General features: G+C 56.0%; 1 protein-coding gene across 1 annotated transcript in view; it reads right to left on the reverse strand.

Moving 5' to 3' along the window:
• The window catches only part of LOC111159057 (fibulin 2), a 57,681-nt gene extending 44,134 nt beyond the window's left edge, over positions 1-13,547 (reverse strand). The window contains exon 1 of the mRNA XM_022521435.1: positions 12,251-13,547. Coding sequence (XP_022377143.1) covers positions 12,251-13,547 — 1,297 coding nt within the window. The remainder of the gene's footprint in view (positions 1-12,250) is intronic.
• Between the last annotated feature and the right edge of the window lie 2,921 nt (positions 13,548-16,468).

Genomic DNA, 16,468 nt, shown 5'->3' on the forward strand with positions numbered 1-16,468 from the left:
AGTCCACAGCACCGTGAACCTCAGCTCTTGCCAGGCTCCCCTCCAGGCCCGGGAGCAACACCTTCCATGGCTGCCAGCACAAGCGCCACACCAGTCTCTGCGGGTCCCCAGCCCCGCCCACACCTGTGCTTGTGGCCTCTTCATGACTCACTCTTCAGTCGCCCTTTGCAAGGACCACCTGTTCCAAGTGCTTTGACTCCACTGGGCAGGGAGGTCTGGGAGGAAAGCACACCGGGCTGGAGGTCAGGGCTGGGGGCCCATCTTCTGAGCTCACGGGGTTTTTGGCCAGCCCCTCACCCACCTCTGGGCCTCTGGGTCCCAGCTGTGTAATTAGGGGTGGGAAGGAGTAGGGAGGCTGAACTGTGGCAGCGAACTGGCACTCCCTGCCTCCTTTACTGGTACTTCGGTGTATTTGAATGAGCTGCCAACATTTACAAATTGGGAGCTTTCACAGAAAATTCCAGATCCCTGGCTTCTTTTAGAAAACCCAAAGTTATAGGCCACACTGGGCCTCCCTGCCCCAGGGCACCAATCAGAACTGGGGAGCAGCTGCCCCCACATTCCAGGCGCCTTCCTGGTCCCACGGTCGGCACAGCCCCTGTGGGTCCCTGTCAGCCGGCGGCTCCTATCCTCCAGCCACCCCACTACCAGCGTCTGACTTTGCTCCCCCATCCTGTGCGTTCCACAGGTCTGCTTGTGACAGCGGGTACACACACCCCAGGCTGGGGGGTGGGGAGTGTTCTCCCTCTGCTTCCTGGTTCCGAGCGTGGGGCCCATAAGCACGTCGGGACTGAGCGGGGCAGATGGGGGTTGCAAGTGAAACAAGACATCTTCTGTCACTCTCCACCCCCTTCCCGCCCCCCTCTCAGGAGCCAGGGGCTCTCTGCCCCCAGGCGGGCAACTCCCTGCAGCCAGATTCCACTCTTCAGCCTCCTCCACCCTCCCCACATGGATCCCAGGGAACCCCAGAATCCCAAACTCTGTGCCTGGGGCTGAGGGCACAGGCAGAGCTTGGGGCCTGCAGACCCCACCCTGGGTCCTAGGTGCCCCATGTGGATCTGTGACGCGGGGCAGTGCTGGAGTCCCTGACTGCTGGCCACAGGAGCTACACACTCATGCCAGGTAACTGGGCAGACCCAGCGGGGTGGTCAGAGCAAAAGGCTGAGAGTCAGTGGTCGGCAAATGTCTGCTGGCTTCATCAGCGCCCTCAGTGACCCTGGACGAGTCGCTTCACTTCCCTCTGCCTCAGTTACCTCCCTTGTAGTGACGGGGGTAGGGGTGTCATGAGGCTTAACACACCAACACAGGTCAAGTGACCAGCACAGCAGCTGCCTTATCATGACCGCTTCCTGACGCAGGTCAGTCCCGTGAGGGTGAAAGACGAGACCATGTGCAGACCCAGGGAGGGCGCCCCCTCCCCGTTTCTGGGATATTGGCCACCCGGTCAGGCTGTGCCCCTAAAGACAAGACCTCAGGATCAGGGCGTCTGCTGACTCAGCTGGCAGGTGTTGGGAGAGAAGTGTGGAGTGGGGAGGGAAGGGCCAGGGAGGATGGACCCCTGTCCTGCCCTGCCCATCTGGAGGCAGCTAAGAGTGACAGCCCGGGGTGGGGCACAGGAAATGAATACCCCCACCCAACCCAACTAGGCCTGGTCCTGGTCCCTCGGCTTTTTCACCAGCAGGGACAGCTCCTGGCCACAGAAAAGACACACATCTGTTCACTGAAGCACAAACGCAAGTCCACAGCCCCAGCCCCCAGGGTGCAGTGGCCCTCTGACATCAGGAAGACAGGAACTCAGTCCCAAGTGGCTGACCTTCCTCGTGCTGCTCCTCTCAGTAATCCTGCGGTGGTAAGGTCACTCTCCCATCTTACAGATGTGGACACTGAGGCTCAGTGAGTCAACCGCCTGAGGTCACGCAGCCATCATGGAGGGGCAGGATTCACACCAAGGATTTTCCCTCTGAGGACCGAGCTGGCTTATCCCCAGTGCCACTAGCCCTGAGCCCATTTTCCCAGTATGTGGACCCAAGGAGGGCCCCATAGAAGAACCTCAGCCCACATAATGCCTCTACAGAGGCCTCCTCCATAAGGCCCCAGATGCTGCGGGACAAAGGACACAGAGGACACAAACTCCTGGCCGGGCTTGGGGGAGGTACTGGCAGGCAGACAAGCTGACACTGCTCTCAGGAGAACCCTGAGCACAGACCTCTCAGCTCCAGTTTGCTGAGGTACCAAGGATTCTGGAAGGCTCAGGGTACAGGAGGCCAAAGGGCTTGGTTCGGCCTTAGGCTAGTCGCATCTGCTATCTTGGGCTCAGTGTATAAACAGGAGGCAGCCCAGAGTGCAAAGGCCATTGCCTTCCTGACAGAGACCCCAGGCCTGGAATCAGCACCCAGGGCACCAGCTGTGAGCAAAGCCTGCTGAAAGACAGACCCCAGCACCTGGTGCCCAACACCAGCCTTCTTCAAACTGAGAACAGAGCTATAGAAGAGAGCCCTCAGAAAGCCCATTTTACAGACAAGAAAACGGAGGCTCAAGCAATAGCGTGATTTGCCTAAGGTTACACAGCTAGCGAGGGGCAGAGCCAGTGCAAACCTGGGGAGCTCTGTACCAGGCCTACCAAAGGAGGCAAGCAAGAAATCCAGACATGCCTTAAGCATCAGTGGACCCGGGTTCAGACCACTTATTTGCTGCTGGGCCACGGACCAGCATTTCAGCCATCCCCCAACCCCAGTGGGAAGGGACTTAACTGTAAAGTCGTGTGGGGCCTAAGTGAAATGAGGTCCATGGAGCACCCAGCCCAGGACCAGAAGCAGACTCAGTCCCAATTCTCTTCCCGTCCTGTACGCACACCCTTCACAACATGACTTCCCAGCAAATCCCAGCAAGAGGAGCCTCTGAACCTGGGCTGGTCTCCCAAATGGCCGGCTACAAAATGGGGCATTAGAAAGGGTGCTAGTTGTTCTGGACCCAGGCCCAAGAACACTGTGTGCTTCTTTTCGTTCACCTAGAGCCCCGTTTCTGGGGTGAGAACAAGCCAGGGCAAACCAGCTTGAAGAGGTCAGAGAGCAGAGAGCAGAGATAAGCCATCCTGGGAGAGGCCGCCCCACACCCACCAGCCCCAGCAGAGCTGCCAGCCGACCACAGACACTCACAAGCAAGAGCCCAGCTGCCATTCCCCAATCCCAGCTCGGGACAGCAGAGCCTGGCTGCCCCGTGCACTTGGCAGTGATAATGAGAGTTTACTGTGTGGTGGCTTGCTGCTCACGTTACCATGGCAATAGATCATTCATACCATGACCAAGTTGTGTCCCAAGCACAAGGACTGGCACAGGTTTGGCAAGAGAGCCGGAAAGACCAGGTGGCAGCCCCATGTCGTGTTGGTGGGAGCGTGGCCAGACTTGCTGGGGAACCCTTGGCCAAAATCAGGGATGGGGAGAATTAAACACACGTGTTAACGAAAACCACCCTGAGACACCATCTTCCCCCTCCAAGGCTGGCCACGCTGAGAACATTTTATAGCACCCTGCTTCAATTTCTCTTTAGCGCCCAGCACCCTCTCACGTAAATTTTACACATTCGTGGGACTGACTGTGTGCTTCCTAAGCTTGCCAGAGTGGACACTCCATGAGGGATGGGAATTCCATCGGTTTTGAATACAGTGCTCTGTCCCCAGCACTTGGAATAATGCAATAAAAACTTGTTGAATAATGAGGAAAATGCATTCTCACGTATTACGGGTATGAGCCAAAATCTGGCACAGCTTTCAAAGGAGGACAAGCTGATGTCTGCAGAGGGGATAAACCTGCTGAGCACTGAGCACTCTGGAGCCAGCGATCATCCAAAGCTTGGTTCTAGCAGGTGCACAGAAACACGCTTCCTGATGGTCCCAGACTGGAAACAACACCAGCACCCCTTCACAGGAGAATGAACAACGAAACTGGGGTCCATCCATATGACGGAGCACCTCTCAGCAATCAAAAGGACCAGCCACAGTGCGGGTAACATGGCCAACCTCAGAAGCCAGATGTGAAAGAGAACAGACTCTCCGGTTCCCTTCAGAAAACTCCAGGAACAGAAAACTAATATCTGCTGTTAGAAGTCAGGGCAGTGGCTCCCCAGGACAGGCACTGAGGGGGTGACCTGTCTTGTGATCCGAGTGCCTGTCCCATGGGTGTGTTCCATTTGTGAAAATGTGTTACTGAGTTGTACGCTTCTGGTAAGTTCTATTGATTTTACTTCAATGAGTTCACAAAAAATATATAAAGAAATGCATATGCATACTGACCCAGCACTCTGTACCAGGGCACAGTGTAAAGATACTCACTTAGAACACTGCTTTTTGACAGCAAAAGGCTAGTAACAACTAGAACATCTGTCAGTAGGGACCAAAAAGAAAAGCCGGAACAAGGGGACAGTGACATGCTGGCTAGTAAGGGAACTCTCGGCATAAAGATAAGGAGGAGTCCCAAGATATGTTGTCAGAGAAAAAAAGCACAGGGCAGAATGGTGTGCATAAAATGCTAGTATTTGTGGATTGACCGGTGGTTCTCAAGTGTGGTCCCAGGCCCTGGAGGGTCCCTGAGGTCTTTCCAGGCATCCAGGAGATCAGCACTATTTTCAGAACAACATGACAATAGTTGCCTTCTTCATGCTTTTTCTCCCACGAGCATATGGCAGCGTCTTCCAGAAACAACATGACATTGTGCGATGTTATCACTTTAATGGCTAATGGAATGTGTGCTTGTGTGTTTTGTGTTTTCTAGAATTTTTTAAAGGAAGCTCATGACAGATGATCAACATCACAAGTCAGAAAAATGCAAATCAGAACTGCAGTCGGATACCAACCACTTCGCAGACACGAGAATGGCTATACTCAAAAAGGCTCAGCAGCAAGGGGTGCCTGGGTGGTTCAGTCTGCTAAGCGTCCAACTTGATTTTGGCTCAGGTCGTGATCTCAGGGTCATGAGATGGAGCCAGGCATCGGGCTCTGCCCTGGAGGTCTAAGCATGGAGCCTGCTTACGATTCTCTTCCACTCTCGCTCTCTGCCTCTGCTGGGGGGGGGGCGGAGATAAAGGCAGACAGTAACAAGTGTTGGCAAGGATGTGGAAAAGTCAGAACCCTCATGCACTGTCGACAGGAGTGCCAAATGGCACGGCTGCTAGGGAAAACAGTCTGGCAGTTCCTCTGGTGATTAAACATACAGTCACCACGTGACCCAGCAGCTCTACCCCCGGGAATATTACCAAGAGCAACAGAAACCTCTGTCCACACGAAAGCACATACGCAAGTGTCAGTATCAGCAGTCCTCATGATGGCCAGAAGGCGCGAACACTTCAATCATCGGTGGATGAATGGGTGAAAAACAAAGTGCATCCACCACACGGAAAGCTACTCAGTCAGAGAAAGGTGCAAAGTAGTGACACCTGCCACAACGCGGACGAACCTTGGAAGCATTATGCTACGTGACAGAAGACAGTCCCCGAAGACGACCTCTTACATGACTTCGTGTCCAGAAATGTCCAGAATATGTGACTCCACAGAGACAGTGAGGAGCTTGGTGGTGGCTGAGGGCTGGAGAAGGAGGAAAGGGGAAGTGGCTGCTACCAGGTGTGGGGTTTCTTTTGGGAGTGATGACGATGTTCTAAAATTGGGCACCCAGTGATGTCGGTACAACTCTGATAAAAGCTAATGAATTATACACTTTAAGGGGGGGTTTTATGGTATGTGACTGTATCTCAGTAAACCTGTTCTGAAAGAGAACAAGAGGGAGGGAGGGAGGAATGAAGGATGGAAGGAAGGGTAAGGGAAAGGAGGGAGACCGCGAGGGAGGGAGGGAGGAGAAAAGAAAAAAAAAAGAGAAAAGAAGAAAAATAAAAAGATAACATAGTTTTAGAGGAAACCCACCACAGGCCTAGCCTTGGCCCCTGCCCCATTTCTTCCAAGTGTTCTATGGTCTGGGGCAGGTAAACACAGGGAGGGCCCAGCTAGGGCCACTCAGACCCACTCATGCCTCCAGGTCCCCTGTGAGAGCCATGAGCCCACCCCTCCACTGGGAGCCTGCATCCCCCTGCCTGGCTCTCCTGTGACCTCCAGCAAAGCTCCCCCACCAGATGCCAGTTTCTCTTCCATAAAATAGAACGACCACATAGACCACAGGGTAAAAACTCTATGCACCGACAGGCACCCCCAATATAGGACCCAACCCAGCTGCCAACCAGGGCCAGACTGCTGATGAAACCGAGGACAGCCAGCCCCGCAGAACACAGAGCACCTATGCAGTCCAAAGGGTGGGGAGCCTCCGCTCAGCAACCCCGATGGCCAGCAGCACATGGGCCAGGTGTGCCCACAACTGCCAATTTTCCAGGAAAGACTGAGAGCTGAAATTTACATGAAATCTTCTAATTTCAAAATAGTCACAGCAAAATTCTACTGCTTACAACACTGCTCTGCAGAAAGAAGCTAGCAGGTGGACGGAGGAGAGCCGCGTGTGCCGTAACAGGACAGCAGGCCCAAGTGCAGGCGACGTTGGCCCATGTCGTCGCTCCATGCAGGCCTCGCTCCTGACATGCTCGTTCTCACTACAGCCTCGGGCACTCGCAACCATGCCATTTCGCCAATAAGGAAATGGGGGCTCAGGGGGTGACGTCCTGGGCCCCAGATCACACAACGAGCAAGTGGGGGGGGGCTTCAGACCAGGGTCTTACTGTGGATGTGGGGAGCCAGGGCCCCCGGTTTGCCTGTCTTATTGCTCTCCACAGGGCCCACCCAGCCCGAAACAGAGTCACAGACCCCATTTCCAGCCCCCGTGGTTGGGGTTGAGCGGAGGAAGGGCTGGCCAGGCCCTCCTGTGTGCTCTCCTGCCACAGCCTCCACAGGCTGCCTCCATCCCCTGCCTGCTCCAGGAGCCTGGGGCTCTAGTAGGAGGTGATTCTGTTGCATGGTTTGGGGGCTCAGGTGTCCAGAATCCCAGCCTGGTTCCCTTAGGCCCCACACAAGTTAAAATCTCCCACAGGCCAAGACTGGAAAAGAGAGGGCAGGATCAGCAAGGATCCTCTGGGGAATGAGGAGAGGAGAATCTGGGCAAGTCCCTCTCTCCTGTGTCCCAGAAGCCACAGCCTGGTGACTCTGGGAGGGGGGTGGGGTGGAGGCACTGGGAGTGGTGCTGGAAACCCACAGATATTGGGGAGGCCCACTGCTAGTCCTTTGTTCTCCTGCAGCACTCCTTCTGGGAGTCACCAAATAAGATCATACTGGCCTCCTGCCTTACAACTTCAATGGCTCCCCACTGCTTTTGGGACAAAGACCCAAATCTTCATCTTGAGGATCAACACCATTGTGGCCCCTACACCCTCCCCAGCCTCATACCAACCGCACAGCCTCCTTTCAATCTAATTTGCTCCCTCCAGCTACAGGGCCCCTGCATGTGCTGTGTCCTCTGCCTGGAGCACTGTCCCCTCCCTGCTTGCCACCTGCCATCCAGTCAACAAGACCTCATGCTCAAACATCACCTCCCCCAGGAAGCCTTCCCTGATCCCCAGAAGTCAGATCCCTGAAAGATAGGTTTGGATAGCATACCCACCTCCTTTCTCAGCCCTGGTCACGGCTCAGAACATCACACCCATGTGACTACCGGGCTATCTCCCCCACTAACCCGTGAGCTCCCCGAGGGCAGGGACTGTGCTGGGCTTTGTTCCACACTGCACATTCAGCCACTGTCATAGCCCACACACACCAGGCACTCAGAAATGACAAGGATGAAGACACGAAGAAATACGAGGGAAACCTGGATCCACCACTCCCTGCACATGTGTTCTCAGACAACGGACCTGATTCCTCTGCTGTAAACCAAGGAAGTGGTGGTGAGGGTTAAAAGAGTTAATTATCACAGCATGATTATAATGGCACCCGCGCAAGACGCAAACACGACAATGTCTGCACTTAGTAGAGTTATTTGAGTTTTAAAGTTTCTCTGTTAACCAGAATGTCAGAGGATCCAAGGACCCTTGCCCTGCAGAACCTGGTTACGTGACGGTCCCGAGGAAGGGGGCCCCCTTCCTGCCACATGGTCTGGGGGGCCCACAGAGGTCAGCTAGAGCCTTTCCCAGGAAGGAGAAACTCCGCCTTCCCGAGGGCCAACCCTGCCCCAGGGCTCCCTCCCTTGGGGCCCAGCAGTCCCCTGGTTCCCTCTGTCATGCCAGCCCAGTGGCAGAAAGGGAGGACATGCTCACAAAGCCCCCTGAGTGACAACAGACTTCAGACCCCTTCTCCCCAGCCCAGGGAGCTGGGCATGTGGCTTCCATTAGGCCACATCTGGACATGCTCAGAGGCAGCCAGGATCCCTGGCACGGCCCCGGCTCAGAGACCAGCCCCCCCCCCCAGCCGGTCCTGGGGCAATGGCTGGAAACCTCCTTCTCCGGGCCCCAGGGCTGCCATGGCAACATAGCTGGGGGTCATTTCCGGCTCCACGGCCCTCCTCTCCGCCGGCCCCACTGGCAAGCAGGGCAGAGCTACCTCCCCAGCTCCTCTGCACTGAGGGCCCCTCCATCACTTGGGATGCCCCTGCCCTCCCCCCCGGAAGGTCCCCACTTCCCAAAGGATGCTCCATCAGGCCCCTGGCCCCCAACCATCAGGCTTCCCACCACCCACACTTCCTGGGCAGCGTGTACTGCGTTACGGCCATGAAGAAATCTGTGTGTGTGTGTGCCTATCCACTGAACACCCTCCTGCCCCCAGGAGACCTCAGGAAGGGAGAGGCTGCGCTGGCCTCATTCACAGGCACAGCCCCCAGTGCAGAGAGGGTAGGCCACAGACATCTGTTGAGGAAATAAATAGGTAGAATGAAGAGTGGAGGGTGACAACCAGTGGCTAACATTTTTAATTACTCAGCAAGGGCTAAGCTCCCTCCCGAGCACTGGACATGAATCAGCTCCTCTCTTCAAGATGTCCCCATGAAGCAGGAGCCTCCCCGTTGCTGATGGATGGAGGAAAGGAGGCACAGAACAGTAAGCCACTAGCCTGAGTTGTGCAGGTAGTGGAACAGAGCTCATGAGCTGGCAGGGGATGGCTGGTCCCAGGGTGAGGAGGGGAGGAAAGATGGACAGGGGTGGTCAGTGGCAGGCCAGCCCTTGTTTATCTGGCTAGGGCAAATGCCCCCTGCTCCCAACCTCCCACACCTTCCTTTCCTCGCACACCAAAAAATGCAGCTGCCTGTCCGTGCCCTGCTAATTATCTCCGGGCTTTGCGTGTGCTGGGCCCTCTGCCAGTACAGCCCTTGGATGGGAGAGGGGCCACCCCATCAGAGGCCCCTGCCCCAAGGCAGCCCTCATCAAAGGCTACACCCCAAGATCCATTTGAGAAAGCACAGGGCAGAGGAGGGAAAAAAACAAAAACAAAACAGAAAAACCTAGGGCTCCTGAGAACAAAGTAAGTCTCCAAGATTCCAAAGGCCTGGAACCACAGAGAGGCCTCTGGAGCGAGAGGCAGGGGAGGGGAATGGGGGTTGTGTCTATTTTGGAACCCCTCAGAGGCAGCAACCCAAACACACTACGTGCGCCATACTCCAAAGCCAGGCCTGCAAGCTCTTCCCGGGCACACATGTACTTCATTACAGCTCCCCCCACCCCATGCAGCCTCCCCACATCCTGTAGGCTCAGGGCTGGGTAAGGAGGATCCCACTGAAGCCCACTGCCCTGGATCCAGCCCACCAACTCCCACTGTGTGAAATGGGGACACAAGCCACACCTCTCTGACCTTGATGTGCTCAGTTTTCAAGAAGGACCCCCACCTCCACAGCTTGTAGGAAGGATCAGAAATGGGGTCTGGCACCTAGGAGGTACTCACTCAGCAAAGGTGAGTTCTGTGCCCCACTCTCCATGATGGGGCTGGAAGGAGAACCATCTGGGCTGGGTCGGGGGAGCTGATCCTCCCACCAGGTCAGAAGGAGCCTGCAGTCTCACCCCTCCCTACATGTGCACAGGCTTTGCACACAGTCTATGCCCAATGAGGGATGGAGTACTTGACTGATGGGAAAAACGGGGCCCAGGACCGTTAAGAGACCTGTCCAAGGCCACAGAGCTGTGGGCAGCAGCAAGGTAGGTATATGGGAATGCTGCAGAAATCCCGGACCCCCCTCATAGTCCCTCCCCCCACCACCACCACCCAGACATCCCTCCCTCACAGCCCAGTCTGTAGACATGGGCCATGGGGGTCCAATTCTGCCTCCCCAGGGCCCACTAGGGCCCAGTCACAGTTAGTGCCTAATGAAGGTTTATAGCGAAGGTTTAGGTATTACATTGAACAAGACACAGACTCTCAGCTATGGGGAGGGATGTCTAGATGACCAGACAACTGCTTAGGGTACCTCAGAGGTGAGGCAGGGAGCTGGAGAAGGTTAGTGGTGAGGGCATCAGACAAGGCATAAAGATTCAGGGAAGGCTTCCTAGAGGAGGTGCTGCCTGAGCTGGCTGGGAACAGTGTGAGCAAATAGGTGGAAGAAAAGGGATATGTCGGTGTAAGATGTTCATAGGATGGCAAGGAAGCTAGGATGAGAAAGGATAAGCCCCCATTGATTCACTCGTTTATTTACCTGATATTTACCAAGCACCAACTGTGTGGCTAGGCCCTGCCAGAGGCCCTTAGGTATAGCAGAGAAGATGACAGATGTGGTCCCTCCATTCATGGCACTACCATTCTACTAGGGGTGACAACATTAAACGAGTCAACTACGTGCTATCATATGAGGTATTGCTAGCAGGAATTAAAGCAGGGTAAGAGGAAGGTGGAGTGCTCTTTTAACTGGGTGCTCAGAGAAGGCCTCTCTGGGGAGGTGACCTGGAAAAGAGAGTTTATAGAGGGAAAGAATGAGCCACATGGACACCTCAGAGAGCATTTCAAGAGGAGGTGTAAAGTGCAAAGGCTGCAGGGCTTCAGGGTACCTGAAAGGTCTAGGAAGCCAGTGCTAAGCAGGTCAACAGGGACTGAGTGTTTAGGCCCCACTTCCAACTTTGTATGTTAAAACCCAAATTGGCAGAAGACAGTCAGTTAAGCATCTGCCTTTGGCTCAGGTCATGATCCCGGGGACCTGGGATGGAACTCCGCACCAGGCTCCCTGCTCAATGGGGACTCTTCTTCTCCCTCTCCTTCTGCCCCTCCCCAGCCCGCTCATGCGCTCTCTCTCAAATAAATAAATAAAATTTAAAAAAAAAAAAAAAACCTGATAGGGATGGTATGTGGAGATGAACCTTTGGGGATATAATTAGGCCATGAGGGTGGATCCCTCATGATGGGATTAGTGCCCTTCCAAGAAAAGACACAAGAAAACTTGCTCCCTCTCTGTGTATCTCAGTGAGATGCACCCTCATCTCTCATGCAAGGACACAATGAGCAGATGGCCATCTGCAAACCAGGAAGCGGGCTCTCACCAGACACCAGGTCTGCCAGCACCTTGATCTTGGCCTTCCCAGCCACCAGAACTTTAAGAAATAAATGCTTGTGGGGTAGCCCCCCAGTCTATGGCATTTTTGTAACAGCAGCCAGAACAGACTAAGAAAAGGGTGATGGAGAGGTGGTCCAGGAGGTCACGGGCTGACCGGGACAGAGCCTGTGGTCCTGGAGAGAGCTTTGGCTTCTATTCTGAGTAGGTGGGAGCCCCGGCAGGTGCAGCACAGAGCAGGGACAAGAACGACATGTGTGTTAACGGGAACCCTGGCTGGCGTGCATGGCAGCCCTGGTCCTAGGCCCTCACAAAGAGCCCCCAGGAGAGACCATGTCCCTTCTGCTATCAGCTCAGAGACCAAGAACACAGCCATGACCTGAGGCTACTGTCAGGAGGGGGTAGATGGAGCTGGACCAGGTCTGTGAAACTTCTCACTTCCTTCCAGGGCACCCATGGACCCCAGTGGGCCCCACCTGCACCCGAGCTGGAACCTTCCTTGAGGAACTCTAGCCCTGAGAAGGTATACCTAAGAGGCCTTCAACCACAGCCCCACCACGTAGCCCAACACCTACTACAACAGGGACCTCACCCTTACCTGCCGTTCTGTCCCCAGGAGTGCAGCTGGGGAGAAAGCGCCATCTCAGTGCCCCTGCCTTATAGGGTGGGGGTTGGGCTGACCATGGGTAGCCTGGCCCCACAGACCCAGCTTCCCTGGCCCCAGGCAACTTTGCAGAGCTGGGGGCCCTGACAAGGCCCTGAGGCTGTCTTTCCCTGGGCTAAGTGCCCCTGGAGGAACTAGAATGGGTTCTTACCTTTATGGTCACCTCTGGGGATAGAATGAACAGAGTTGGGATCTGTGTCTTCCTCTGGCTGAGAATGGGGCAGAACCGGTGGCTGCTTGGGCACTTCCTGTGTGGGTGGGACCCAGGCTGCCTCTTGGGGAGATAGGGTCAGCATGGTGTGGATGCTGGACTTCGTCGTGCCCCCAGGAGAGTTCGGTGTGCCCTGTGATGGGGGGACACTGGCCGTGCTTGACCCCAGAACAGGCACGGCTCCCTCCTGCCCAGCACTGTCAAGGGTGGCCTGGGCTTCCGGGATTAAGTTCTCTTCAGGCCCTGCCCTCGCCTCTGCCTTGTCCTCTTGGACAGGAAGACCAGGCCCAGTTGGGCCTGGAATGGGTGGTTCATCCAGCCCCCTGGGGCCACCTGCTCCTGGCTGCTCCCTAATGACCAATTCCTCGGTCTTCTCTGGCCCTTCGCCATGGCTGTCCTCTGTCACTCTCCTGGCTTGCATGGGGGCCGGGGGACCCAGGGCAGCAGCCGCCGTGGGCCTAGGGAGGGCGGCTGGCCAGGGGGTGGCCTGGAGGGCAGAGGATGGCTGACTGCCACCTCCCAGAGCAGCCGGGCCCCCGGCACCTGCCTGGAGCTCGCCCGCCAGGGCTGCTGCAGCTTCCGCCTCGACCACCTCCTGGTCGTAGCTGTAGGGGTCTTCATAGTGTCGCTCGGGGTCCCCCTCCTCCGTGTTGGAGAAGTTTCCCACAGCAGCCGCAGGCACGGCTCCGGCATCCCCACGGCAGCCAGGGAGCTGGTAGCAGATGAGCTCGCCCCCTGTGTCAGGACAGTGGCAGGCTCGGCAGGGCGGCAGGTGGACAGTGTGGCCGGCGGCATACTTGCGTCCAGCATGGACGCAGCCCACCTGGCCGCACTGCGGGCAGCTGTCGGCCGCCACCACAGCTTCGATGCAGTTGGGGGGCAGCTCCGGGCACAGCATGAACTGGCAGCTAATCTTGCCACCGCCCGGTGGGCAAGAGCACTCGGTGCTGCCGAAGTCCACGAAGTAGGACTGGCCGGCGGGCACGCGGCCGCGCACAAAGCCGCCCTGCAGGCAGTCGTAGTACTGGTAGCCCTCGCATGCGCAGCCCTGCTGCACGCACACCGCGCAGCAGGCGCCCGGCTCCAGCGCCTCCTCGATGCAGTTCTCCAGCGGCGGGCACTCGACGCCCGTGCAGTCCTGCCTCGGGGCCGCCGCGCCAGCCCTAGGGCCCAGGGCCAGGGCCACAGCCAAGACCACGGCCAGCCAGGCTGCCACGGGCTCCCGGGGCCGCGCCATGCTCCCACAGCCGGCTCAAGGGCTGCCTTGAGTTGAACCGCCTCCTCTGCTGCGAGGCCCTGCGGGAACAGGAAAGAACAGCTGTCAGCGCCCCTGGGGGGCCCGCATGTGCGCACCCGTGCCAGCACACACACGCGGCTGGATAGCCCCCCCAGTACAGCACACGCACGTGGCGGGACAACACCCCCCCACACACTGGACGGCACGTGCGCACACACCTGGGCACGTCCACTCAGACGCACCGCCATCGCTCACGTGCCCCAGGTGTTGGCGCACAGTCATTAACGTGGCCCCAACTTGGGGATGCTGACCCCTCCCCACCCTCTCCTGCCTTCTGACACAGGCCCTTTGAGTGGGAGCCTCCTGCCCACAGCCCCACAGCACCCCCCAAACACACCCCTGCACCCTCACTCAGTCACACTCATTCAGGGCACATGTCTGGTCTCTCACACCCTTGGTGACAGACACCGTGGTCTCTCACATACACAGCTACACACGCTGTCTCACACACAGGCTCATCCACATGCCAGGACGCCACAGGGAGTCACACACACACACACAGGACCACCCGAACGATTTCTCTCCCCGCCGAAGTCCCACTCGATCCCCAGCCATCCACTGAGAGGCTGGGCTGCCAGCCAGAGGATATGGTCAGGTAGATGATAGGCAGGAACAAACCCCCTCCAAGGCCACGGCGCAGCCAGCCAAGCCCCCCACCGGAACCCTGAGACCTCAAGGCTTAGGAACACCGCCCGACAGGAGACGCCCCCTGCCCTTGGACTACAAGTTTAGCCTCAAAGGGGCTTCCTGCCAATGTCCTCAGCTCCCTCCATGAACATTACCACCATTCCCAGAATTTTTCTAGATACCTGCTCTCCTTAACACCCCACCCCCATGTTCTCTCCACTCTCCCCCAGGAATAGCTCTCCACTCTCTGCCCCTTCTCTTTGTTTCCTTGGGCCCACCCCAGACCCAGCCTCACCTCCCATCTGCCCTGGGAGATGCCCTCCCTGCCCTCCACAACCCCACTCAGCTCTTCCTCTGCAAAGTCCATGTGACCTGAGAGCAGCTGACCCCAACACCATGGCCCCGAGCCCCATGGAGGCTTCCCCGCTGCAGCAAGGAAAGGTCCCCGATCCCAGTTGAGAGCCACCCTCACCCTGCCCTCCCTTCCCAGACACTGGCTACTTCTCCACCCACCGCAGTGAGGCTGAGCTATTGTTTGCAGTGGCTTTGCTAAAACTGTCTGGCTTTCTAAAAAAAAGGGGGGGGGGGACAATAAAGTGGCTTCTCTAGCATTTTAAGTACTTGTCATTTAAAACCTATAAATATAATAATTTCAAATATTTCAACATTCAAACAATGTAACAATAATTTCATAGAAAGTTTCTGAGAAGAGGAGAGAGGGAGCAGGGAGCAGAGTCACCACTGTGTCAAGAGGAAAGTGGCTTCAGCCTGAAGCATCCACTCCGCCCCGACCCCCTCCCCCAAGCAATGCCCAGAACAGGGCTAGCAGGCAGGACTGGAGTGGAGTGCAAGGGCCTCAGGAGGGCAGTGACAGTGACTCAGCACCCAGCACAGCGAGACAAGGAGGTCGGCCTCTGCCAGCCAGTCAACCAGAACGGACTGAACAGGTCCTATGTGCCATGCACCTCTAGAATTTGGGGGTTCTCAAAAAATAAGACAGCTCCACGGCCTTTCCACCAGTGCAGAGTCTCTGATGTGGGGAAGCAAGTAATACACCCACAGCAATGCAGCAGATGACGAATACCCGGCAGTAACAAGGACAATGGAGAAATAAATGACAGAAAGCAAGGAAGTGGAATAGGAAGTGACTAGGGCTGCGGGAAAGCCCATTTTAGCCAGGGTGGTCAAGCAAGGCTTCTCTAAGGAACTGCCACTTCATCTGAGACCTGAGTGAATCAAAGGAGACAACCATGTGAATATCTAGAGATAAAGGCCTATCTGTAGGCCACTGAACAGCAAGTGTAAAGGGCCTGAGGCAGGATGAGCAGGTGGGAGATGAGGAACAGGAGAGGGCTACCATAGTCTGGGAGAGCCAAGGGACCTGGAAGGATGGAGCTCTGGCTTCTCAAGGCAGGGAAGGCTGCCAAAGGAAGGCCTGCAGAGGTGATGAAGTTCTAGAACCTAGGTGAGGTTCAGTGGGGTAAGGTCCAGAGCCAATGACCAAGAAAGAATTCTTGAGACATCTTTGGTGCAAAATGGTGGTTTATTAAAGCACGGGGACATGACCCATGGGCAGAAAGAGCTACTGCCCCGGGTTGTGAGGGATGGCAGGTTATGTACCCTGCGGTTGGGGGAAGGTGAGGGAAAAGGGAGGTGTCAACTGAGCTTTCATATGCTAAAGAGGGCCTACAAGGTGCAGGGATACCGGAGGTCTTGCTGCTTGATCAATGTTGTCTTTTGGCCAGCCATTCACATTTCTGCTATCAAGTGTCTTTGTTAGTGAGATTTGGGTTTAGAAGAAATTTAACTTTATTTAGGGCTTGAGGAACTGAGTTATTTGCCTCTGGAAATTGTGCTATTGTTACGATAGCTTCTTTGTTGTAAATCTCTAGGACACTGGTAAACCAAGGGAGACTCCTGTCTTGCAGGATTGTGATCTCTGCAAGTTAACTATTTGCTTTTCCTTTAGGGCAGCCAGGGGTGGCTGAGGAATGTCACACATATTACCGAGCAGAGTGGGTGGAGAGGGGGTGCAAGGTGCCAGCTTTTGCTTTGTCCTCAGTCAGCCTCCTGCTCCCTCATCAGAGTGATGTGCAGCCCAGTTTGGGACAGGTCAAATTTGAGAAGCCCAAGGAAAGTCCAAATGAATTTCGTAAAGACATGGAAGGACATCTTCCCCATCCCCCCAGCTAAGAAGCCATCTCAGGAGGTAGGTGGGTGGGCATCTAGGAGAA

The sequence above is a fragment of the Enhydra lutris genome, unplaced genomic scaffold (genome assembly GCF_002288905.1).
Source record: "Enhydra lutris kenyoni isolate GAN:26980312 unplaced genomic scaffold, ASM228890v2 scaffoldscaffold66, whole genome shotgun sequence".
NCBI lineage: Eukaryota > Metazoa > Chordata > Mammalia > Carnivora > Mustelidae > Enhydra > Enhydra lutris.